The 11,149-nt window shown below is 37.3% G+C and overlaps 1 protein-coding gene across 1 annotated transcript; it reads left to right on the forward strand.

The window, feature by feature from the left end:
* Window positions 1-289: 289 nt before the first annotated feature.
* Window positions 290-10,227, forward strand: LOC118802059 (NACHT, LRR and PYD domains-containing protein 3-like). Its single transcript, XM_036562514.1, has 7 exons — window positions 290-528; window positions 768-842; window positions 1,752-3,507; window positions 6,342-6,515; window positions 7,397-7,573; window positions 8,494-8,630; window positions 10,160-10,227. Exons 1-7 carry the CDS (start codon window positions 393-395, stop codon window positions 10,225-10,227), a joined length of 2,523 nt encoding a protein of 840 aa, XP_036418407.1. The 5' UTR covers window positions 290-392.
* The last annotated feature ends 922 nt before the right edge of the window (window positions 10,228-11,149 follow it).

Raw genomic sequence — 11,149 nt, forward strand, 5'->3', positions numbered from 1 at the left:
AAAAGAAAAAAAAACAAAATTATTACAAATACACTGAGAGTCATTACAGAAAAAAAATGGGAAACCCCTGGAAGAAACAAGCAAGTTTTATTAGGTCTTTTCTGCTCTGGTAGGCAGCTGTGTTGTGATTGGCTGAGAAACACTTCACTCCACCCCCTCTGTGAACGTAACCTGAGTGAACTCTGCACTTCCTCCTCCATGAACTAAACCAGTCCAAACATATTTTAGTGGAAGTAAAGTCATACTCATCAACAGGAAGAACTTTAGGAGAGAAACTCTGTGAGTCTCTGTGAGCTCTGGCCTTTTAGTGATGATAGGGTTAAAAATAGTTACTGTATTTCAAAGAAATTACTACATTCTGACTGGACAACCAGAGACTTTTCCGTTAGAAGATGGAAACGTCCACTCCAGCTCACACCGGTCCTATTCAGACCAACATGACAACTCAGACAGGAGGAACCGTCTGTGCTCCTGTTCTCCATGGAAACAATATTCAAGGCTCAGTGAATGTAACCATTATTCAGGGAGGTCAGTGATGTAGTGTAAGAAACTGTGTGTAAATTAATGGAGCTGTTTGTCTGGCTGAGGGTTTTAGGTTTTATATATATATATAAGTATATTGTATATGCATGAGTTGTGATGAATTATTTGTACATCCGTCTGTTTTATTATTTGAGAGGTGGTTTACAGAAATACACCTAACCGATTGTTATTAGTTTTAAAGAGCATTGATAAAGTTCTGATATTTCCAGTTGTCTCTCCACCAGGCCAGGAAGGTTCCAGTTCTAGCACCAGTACAGTTCAGGCTGGAGGTTCTCCTGGTGCTCCTGCCCTCACCGAAGGTAACGTCTTAATGTACACATCAGTGGTTATTTACTACTTATTCATTTAAAAGTTCTGTAAATGGGTGTGTTTTCTATCGCATTAAACCATAACCATATCAACAGGGAATACAGGTGATTGACAAGCCTACCATACTTTTTAAGGACAGGAAATGAATCAAAATATTTATACGATGGTGACAGTAAAGAATCAAGTGTTCTCTCTGATTTCATAGATGAAACAATCATTTGTCCCTCAAACATTGAAGTCCAAGGTCCATTAGAACAAATACACATATGTACATAATTTCTGTTCACTTTGTAGAAATTTTTATTAAGACTTTGGTGAATATGCTGCTAACATTGGTCACACAATTTAATTCTGACATATATATATATATATATATATATATTTTATAGAATTATTATTGAATCACAAATATATATATATATATATATTTTTTTTAGAATTATTATTGAATCACAGAGGATTTAAACTGTTCAACAGAATCCCTGATCAACAGAAACATAATCTTTCAAGTCAAAGCAAAAGCAGATCTCTGCACAAATATAAAATACAAAGTCCTTGATTTCATAAGCATTCACCTCCATCAAGTCTGTATTGAGTAGGTGCATGGGTGCATGTTAGGCAACAATCATAGCCTTGCGTCTGTTGCTAAGCAATTATTAGCATATTATTTTCATAATCCAGAAACGTAAGCAATTCCAACTAATCTCAAACACTTTAAAACATAAATATTTGTTATTGTTGCTGTAATGATCATTGTGTGTAAAATAAAAACTTAAACCCAAAAATAATGGACCAACTTAAGAGAATGAATAAAGGTATCTGACTGTCAATTTTTTAATGCAATTTACTTGAAACATGTTGCACACATTAAAAAATATATTATCTGTGTTCATTGTCAGATTTGGTCACTGTGTACAAACAAAAACTGGAAAAAAAATTTCACAGAATTTATGAAGGAATCTTCCAGCATGGAACATCAGTCCTTCTGAATGAGATCTACACAGAACTCTACATCACAGAGGGAGGGAGTGGAGAGATCAATAAAGAACATGAGGTCAGACAGATTGAGACAGCATCCAGGAAACTAGCAACACAGGACAAACCCATCAAATGCAATGACCTCTTTAAAGATAAACCCATCAGAACTGTGCTGACTAAAGGAGTTGCTGGAATTGGAAAAACAGTCTCTGTGCAGAAGTTCATTCTGGACTGGGCTGAAGGAAAAGCTAATCAGGACGTCCTCTTCATATTTCCACTTCCTTTTAGGGAGCTGAATCTGATAAAGAAAGATTTCAGTCTGATGGAGCTTCTTCATCGCATTTTCCCAAATACAAAACAACTAAGATCAATAGACTGTGATGCTTACAGAGTCATATTCATCTTTGATGGTCTGGATGAGTGTCGACTTCCTCTAGATTTCCAGAACAATGAGAGCTTGTGGGATGTAACAGATTCAGCCTCAGTGGATGTGCTGCTGACAAACCTCATCAAGGGGAACCTGCTTCCCTCTGCTCTCCTCTGGATAACTACTCGACCAGCAGCAGCCAATCAGATTCTTCCTGAGTGTGTTGACCTGGTAACAGAGGTACGAGGTTTCAGTGACCCTCAGAAAGAGGAGTACTTCAGGAAGAGAATCAGTGACCAGAGCCTGGCCAATAAAATCATCTCACACATGAAATCCTCAAGAAGCCTCTACATCATGTGCCACATCCCAGTCTTCTGTTGGATTGCAGCCACTGTTCTAGAGAAAATGTTGGGTGGAGCAGAGAGTGGAGAGATCCCCAAGACTCTGACTCAAATGTTCACCCACTTCCTGATCTTTCAGATCAAACACAAGATTAAAAAGTACCATGGGAAATGTGACACTGATCCTCAGCAGACAAGAGAGATGATTCTGGCACTGGGAAAACTGGCTTTCCAACAGCTGGAAAAAGGCAATCTGATCTTCTATGAGGAAGACCTGAGAGAGTGTGACATTGATGTCAGAGAAGTGTCAGTGTACTCAGGAGTTTGTACCCAGATCTTCAGAGAGGAGTTTGGGCTGCACCTGGGGAAGGTGTTCAGCTTTGTGCACCTGAGTGTTCAGGAGTTTCTGGCTGCTTTATACACATTTCTCTCCTTCATCAGCAGAGATGAAACAAAACAGCTGACTACTGATCTCTCTGGTATTTCCAGAGAATTCAAAATGTCAGACCTCCTCAAGGGTGTAGTGGACAAAGCCTTACAGAGTGAGAATGGACACCTGGACCTTTTCCTCCGCTTCCTACTGGGCCTCTCGCTGGAATCCAATCAAACTCTCTTACGAGGCCTACTGACACAGACAGGATGCAGCTCTTGCAGCAAAGAGGAAACAGTCCAGTACATCAAGGAGAAGATCAGGGAGAATCCCTCTCCAGAGAAATCCATCAATCTGTTCCACTGTCTGAATGAACTGAATGATCGTTCTCTAGTGGAGGAAGTTCAGACATACCTGAGGAGAAAAGTTTACTTTAGTCTCCGTGGAGTCAGTCTCTCTCCCACCCAGTGGTCAGCTCTGGTGTTTGTGTTGCTACACTCAGAAGAGGAGCTGGATGTGTTTAACCTGAGTAAATATGAAGAATCAGAGGAAAGTGTTTTGAGACTGTTGCCAGTGATCAAAGCCTCCAGAAGAGCTCTGTAAGTACTTCAGTCATAAATATGTTCTCTAAAAACCTAATCCTAACCCCCACCCCAGCCCTAATCCCAACCTTAACCCAAACCTAATCCTAAACCTTACCTTAACCTCAACCCAACACCTAATCCTAACCCTCACCCTGGCCTTAATCCTAACCCTAACCTTAACCCAAAACCTAATCCTAATCCTCACCCTGGCCCTAATCCTAATCTTATCCAAACCCTAATCCAGTGAAGCTCCAGGTACAGAATGGAGTCAGTGTGTCTGCAACAGCTTGTTGAGGATGATGATGATCTGTGTTAAACCTGTTTCATTTTCAGTTTGTCTCAGGTAAAACATCTACAGATATGAGCTTGGACTCTCCTAATAAAGTGAAAAACAACTGAATTCAGCAGGTTATAAACTAATTTTATTCACAAAATTATCTCTAGATCATCCACTAAATGTATTCACTGCTGCTACACCATTAATATGTTGTTAATGTTACTGAAAGTTTCATGAGTGTTTATTTTATCTAAAAAGAACCCCTTAAAATAGTGTCACCCACTGTGTTAAATCAAATGCATGGTGCCTCTACATCATATGGATTTCACAGAAAGCATGGTAAAGTGTTAAATAGATATACTAATGCTGTGTACAAAACAAGACATCCTGCTAAACTTCATCATAATGCTACTCTCATGAGCCCTGAAATCTGTTGTGAAAGATTAGGGCAGAATTACACTTTGCACTATGCGATACTGGCTGATGAATATAAAGATAAATCTGTCATTTTTGCTTATTACATTAATGATTGAAAAGTGATCTGAAGGACAGGTGGAAAAAAATGACAGAGGGAATTGATGTTTGAAGTTCTGGAGCCACTGGATTTGGACCCAGCGCTCTGCTTGGGTTCATCTAAACTTTGTTTTGTGCACTGCAGCTCAAGCCTCGGGACATGTAGGCACATTTTTGAAACTGCCAATCAGTTGCACACATTTATGACTAATGCCATGACCTTCATAATCTGTATTTGTATACAACTTTAATAAACTATATTTATATACCTTCATAATCTGTATTTATACACAAATTTCATAAACTGTATTTATAATCAACCTTCATTAACTGTATTTATATACAGCCATCTTAAACTGTATTTATACACAACCTTCATGTTTATACACAACCTTTATTAACTGTATTTATATATAATCACTGTAAACTATATTAATCTACAACTTTTATACACTGTATTTATACACAAACTCCATTAACTGTATTCATATATATACACCTTTTTAAACTGAATTTATCAACAATCTTTATGAACTGTTTATCCACAACTTTCATAAACTGTATTAATTCACAATATTTGTGTATTTATTCCCAACCTTGATAAACAGTATTTATACACAACCATCAGTAGTCCCTAACTTGCAATAACATGTTGGAAGATAAGAAGTAATTCTTAACTTAAGAAAATATCAGCATCTAAAGTTCTGGCCACCATTATCAGCACCCTTTTCTTTTCTATGTAAAATTTTAAATATTTTCATAAATGGAAATGTACCAACTTTTTATCATTAGAATATTCTAATGTACTTCTAAAGTTCTTAAACAAAACAGCTTCAGTTTTTTCAACCTGTTGGAAGTTATTTTAAAGAAAAGAAATAAAATATGACTGTATTAATGGCACACTTTCCTAATATTTTGTTGCATGCCTTTTAGCAGCGATGACAGCATCCAAACATTTTTGTACAAGCTCCTTCATCAGTCTGCTGGCAGCTTTTCTCACTCCTCCATTGCAAAGCGTCAAGCCCTTGCATGTCAATGTGTGTCTCTTGTCAGATTTCAGCTGATCTGATCTCATTCAGTTTAAAACAGTCCACTTCTTCATTGCCAAAGAGCTCTATTTTCCATTTGGTCTGTTCACACAACATTTGCCCAAAAGGACTGTGGTTTGTCCAAGTACATTTTAGCAAAGATCAGTCATGCCTTTACCCATGAAGTCCTGCTAGGTTTAGTGTGTGGTATATGGTATGAGTTGTAACATCACTCCAGACCGCTCTTGGTCTGCCTTTAGCTCTTTGGATGTTACACATGGTGTAAGACTTTTCTCATTGATTTTCCTCATTGACCCACATCCTAGGAGATTCTTGACAGTTCCATGAGCAATAAACTTCTTAATTATGTTCCCCACTGTTGAAACAGGGATGCCAAGGACTTTGAAGATGGGCTTGTAACCTTTACCATTTTTGTTTTTGGATATAATTGCATTTCTGATGCTCTCAGACAGCTCTCTTGTCTCAACCTTTGTGAAAAGGGATCAGGGAAAGTTTAAGCATTAAAGCCATCATTCATTAGTTAATTCAGGTCATGTGAGCCCTCATTTATGACAGGTGAGTCTAATTTCTAATTTATCACAGATGAGTCTAGTGTAGTTTAATCTGAATGGAATTTATCAGAACAGTGCCAGTAATTGTGTCACATCCCTATTTCCATTTTGATGCTTTTCCCCCTATTGCTTTTTATTTTTTTTTCTTTCTTTACTCTTAGCTGCTGTGTATTGAACATGAGTGTATATTGGCCAATGTTGTTAACAACACATTTTTGTTTTAGGAGATATTGTGCATTGTGCACTTAAAACTCAGAGGTGCTAACAATGGTGGCCAGAGCTGTATACGTATAATTTGTATTAAAAAGTCTTATTTTGACTTTGCCAGATATTTAAACTAAAAAATTTAACTTTTGTGTATGAGACTGTGTTTGAGTGAGATTGTGTTTGTGTAAGTGTGTATGCTTGTTTGTGTGTGTGTAATGTCTGTGTTCTGATGCATCATCATTTCTCTCCCAGGCTGCATGGTTGTAATCTCACAGAGAAGGGCTGTGAAGCTCTGTCCTCAGCTCTCAGCTCAAACTCCTCAAGTCTGAGAGAACTGGACCTCAGTAACAATAAACTGCAGGATTCAGGAGTGGAGCTGCTCTCTACTGGACTGAAGAATCCACACTGTAAACTGGAGAAACTGAGGTGAGATCATCACTTTATCTATGTCAATGTCTAGATCTCTCTCTCTCTCTCTCTCTCTCTCTCTCTCTCTCTCTCTCTCACACACACACACACGCACACACACACACACAATGTCATCAGTCATGGCTTCGGTGAGACAGAAGATGGATGAATAATCTAACCTAAATCTATGTCTACACTGTAGCATCCACTATACATTTCTTTAAATATCAATAGGCAAGCCTGCAATCGTGTAAAATTCTGTACACTAGCAGGGGCTGGAGGTTAGGGAACCAGCCTTGTGACTGGAAGGGTCACCGGTTCGATCCCCTTGGCTGACAGTACGTGACTGAAGCACCCTTGAGCAAGGCACCTTACCCCCAACTGCTCCCTGGGCGCTGTGAATAGTTGGCAAACTGGAAATCCTCAGCCCATTTTTGCGGCTAAGGGCTTGATCATTCCTGGATGCTGCTTTTGTACTTAATCATGCTTACTATCACCTGTTTAAAATACATAATCATTATGTAATTATTTTACCTTATTATTAGCTCTCAATTGAGTTTACTCACCTGATTTTAAGTTGTAGTGACTGACAGTGACAGTGACAATGTTTGATTTATAGTGTGTATTTAGTGTTTTGTGGGGGTAATATCCACACTATAAGCTGTAACTCAGTTTGTTCTACATAAATATAATATACATTTTCTCTTTTGGTCTGGAAATGAACCTGTTTGTCTTTGAGAGTTTAGCATTGTTGTCAGAGCTTAATGGACAAATGACCATGGAAGAGCGAGAGAAAGTGTGTGTGTGTGTGTATGTGACTGTTTCCAAAACTAAAGTAAGCTGCATTGTCCATTGTTTCAGCACTGGTGAGTGAGGAGTTTTTCTCCTTCATTTTGCAGGCTGTTTAACTGCAATATTACAGATGAAGGCTGTGCTGCTCTGGCATTAGCTCTAAAATCAAACCCTTCCTCTCACCTGAGAGAGCTGAACCTGAACCACAATAAACCAGGAGAGTCAGGAGTGAAGCTGCTCTCTGATCTACTGGAGGATCCACACTGTAAACTGGAGACACTAAAGTAAGTTACTGACTAAGTGTTTGTACATGCACACCAATGCACACACACACACACACACACACACACACACACACACACACACACACATGAACATGGTGTTGAATGTGAACAATCTAAAGGCGATTTCTATAAAGCTGCTTTGTGACAACACCTGTTGTAAAAAGCACTATATAAATAAACTTTGCTTGCTTGCTTGTGTATGAGTGAATAGATAAGTTTCTATTATATTTTATGTATTCAATAAAATTGAAAAAAAGGGGTTATTGGCAACCTTTCAGTAAAATGATTGGTTATAAAAAGAGCATCCCAGAGAGACTGAGTCCTTCAGAAGTATAGTTGGGGAGGGGATCACCACTCTGAAAATCTGCATGGACAAAAAGTGCAGTAATAGAAGCATTACATTTCTCAGTGTAAGCAAAGAACTTTGTGGTTTATCAAAAATCCAGAGAAATTTCTGAGTGCCAGGGACAAAGCCAAAAAAAACAACAGTCAAGTTAAGTCAAGTCAAAGTATTTATATAGCACTTTTTACAACATGCGCTGTCACAAAGCAGCTTTACAGAAAAAGCTGTTGTTGAAAAAATATTGTTCATCGACAATATTGGTTGGCCATTAACTTGGACTTCAGGCAGCATAAAAAACAGACAGTTCTGTAGTGGAAATCACTGCATGGTCTCAGTAACATTTCTGAAAAACATTGTGAACACAGTTCATCACTGAATCAACAAATGCAAGTTAAAATTCTACCATGCAACAATCTAAAGGTATGTATGAGTGAATAGATAAGTTTATTTTATATTTTATGTCTTCAATGAAATTATATGTATATGAGTGTGTGTTTGTGTGTATGTATGTATGTGTGTGTACGTGGGTGTGTGCGTGTGTTGATCTGTAAGTGTAAGGAGCTTTTCTCCTCTGCAGGCTCTGGAACTGCAGTATTACAGACAAAGGCTGTGCTGCTCTGGCTTCAGCTCTAAAATCAAACCCCTCCTCTCACCTGAGAGAGCTGCACCTGGACTCCAATAAACCAGGAGAGTCAGGAGTGAAGCTGCTCTCTGATCTACTGGAGGATCCACACTGTAAACTGGAGAAACTACAGTGAGTTACTGATTTACTGTGTGTGTGTGTGTATATATATATATATACACACACACTCACACAAATACTCATACTGACACTCACACACATACACACACACACACACCTACATGAACAGTGTATTAAAGTGAACACAAATGTATAGTATAATAGTAGTGAAGAATCTAAATGTGTGTAGGAGTGAACAAATGTTTAATATATATTGTGATCAATGAAAACAATGCAAACATTTCATATTATTTCAAGAACAGTCATGAACAATATGACATAAAAATGAAATTTTGAAACTGAGAAATGTTATAGTTTTTGAAAAATATATACCCAGTTTGAATTTGATGGCAGCAACATGTTCCAAAAAAGTTGGGCAGGGGCATGTTTACCACTGTGCTGCATCACCTCTTCTTTTAACAACACTGCAAGTGTTTGGGAACTGAGAAGACACTGCTGTAGTTTTGAAAGTGAAATGTTTCTCCCATTTTTGCTTAATATATTAATATATATTAATAGATAATTTAATCATAGCCATTGTTTCATCTGCTTTGCAATATTTTGAACTCTTCTCATATTCATATAAACAGATTCATGATAGGCTTCTAACAGTAGCCACTGACAGTCTTGTTATTGTTTTTCTATCTGGTGTTGACCAGAAGAGGATGGGTTCCCCTCAAAGTTTATTCCTCTTGCTCTTAGGGAGTTTTTCCTTGCCATTGATAACATCACTCATGGGGGCTTGGACCCAGATTTTTCTGTAAAGCTGCTTTGTGACAGCGCATGTTGTAAAAAGCGCTATATAAATAAACTTTGACTTGACTTAACTTGACTGTTGTTTTTTTTGGCTTTGTCCCTGGCACTCAGAAATTTCTCTGGATTCTCTGAATTTTTTAATGAGACTATCTACCATATATGATAAAATCACCAAGTTCTTCGTTTACATTGAGAAACGTGATGCTTCTATTACTGCACTTTTTGCCCATGCAGATGTTCAGAGTGGTGATCCCCTCCCCAACTATACTTCTGAAGGACTCAGTCTCTCTGGGATGCTCTTTTTATAACTAATCATTTTACTGAAAGGTTGCCGATTAAACCCTTTTTAGTTGTGAGATGATCCACCAGGGTTTTAGCATTACACAACTTTACCAGTTTTTTGTTGCCCCTGTCTCAGCTTTTTGAAATGTGTTGCTGCCATAAAATGTAAAATTGGGATATATTTCTCAAAAAAACATAACATTTTTCCATTTCAGCATTTGATATATTGTGTTTGTACTATTTTCAGTTAAATAAAGGGTTTAAATGATTTGCATATCATTGGATTATGTTTTCATTTACATAGTAGTAGAATCTGTTTGAGCAAACATTCTTTTCACATGTTTTCATGAATTAAATTATGGTGTTAGCTTGACTTTTTTGATGACAGGTACTGGACAGGTTCTAGGTGTGTTGGTGTTGAATGAGTTCATGTCTGATGATTCTCTCCTCTTCTGTCTTACAGCATCTGAACAACATCCAGCTGATCTGCTCTCACACACAGAGGGCTATGAGGAGAGAATGAAGTCTTAGTACAAACACACACTCAGTATGTGGTTCTACATGGTGCTCAGTCCATTGTTCTTAGAACACCAGTAGCTTCTTTGTTTGATGTGTCCGTCTCCTTTTCTCAGTGAGGTTCTTCTTGACAGCTACACATCCTTTCAGACCCACAGCGCTGAGTCGTCTTCTCACAGTGGAAGGATGGACAGAAACACCTGTGGATGTTTTCAGATCTGATCAGCTTGATTTTCTCCTCTCTCTCAGAGATGAAAGCTTTAAGTGCTGCTTATCTGATGGGGGCAGTTTTGGGGTCGACCAGCTCTTCCAGGTGGTTGTTAGGAGTCCAGTTTTCTCTGTAGCTTTTTACTCATTTTATGAACTCCAGTTTTGAAAACTTTTGTTTTTTTTTCACTTATTTTCCTTAGGCTTTCACTTTTTTCTGCTTGTGGGTTATCTTGTATCTAGTCTCCTCACAAATATCCCCTGAAAAAAATTAATAATTTCTACTAAATGGCCATTTTGACTGGAAATGAAATAAATCAGAAAAGATCCTTAGACATTATTACAGTTCATTAATTTTTTTTAGTAAGGATATTTTGGCTTTAAAACTACAAATGAAGCATTGATGTAGTCTGTCATTTAAAAATATTTGGTGTATTTGGTAACATTTAACAATAATTACAGTATATAAAACCTCTAATATCTATTCATAATGAAATGATCACAAAAGTATCAGTTATTTAGAGTATTCATCTTTAATTAACATTCACATTTCACATGTTGTTAATTCATAATGAAGTAATGAGCTTCTACATTATAATTAACAAATCATGCACTAACGAATTTAATTATTTTCAGTTTAGAAAGTAACATTTACTGAAGTTAATATCTACTTTTTTATTACATGTATTATGTAATAAAATATATTACATATACAATATTATGTTAATAT

Source organism: Colossoma macropomum, unplaced genomic scaffold (genome assembly GCF_904425465.1).
Source record: "Colossoma macropomum unplaced genomic scaffold, Colossoma_macropomum, whole genome shotgun sequence".
Taxonomy (NCBI): domain Eukaryota; kingdom Metazoa; phylum Chordata; class Actinopteri; order Characiformes; family Serrasalmidae; genus Colossoma; species Colossoma macropomum.

What these genes read in the sequence shown, in the direction of transcription:
- LOC118802059 (XM_036562514.1), top strand. Translation starts at nt 393, where the DNA reads ATGGAAACGTCCACTCCAGCTCACACCGGTCCTATTCAGACCAACATG. An exon ending in TGCTCCTGCCCTCACCGAAG is followed by an intron (nt 843 to 1,751) that starts GTAACGTCTTAA and finishes GTTCATTGTCAG; the next exon opens with ATTTGGTCACTGTGTACAAA. An exon ending in AGGAGTGAAGCTGCTCTCTG is followed by an intron (nt 8,631 to 10,159) that starts ATCTACTGGAGG and finishes TCTGTCTTACAG; the next exon opens with CATCTGAACAACATCCAGCT.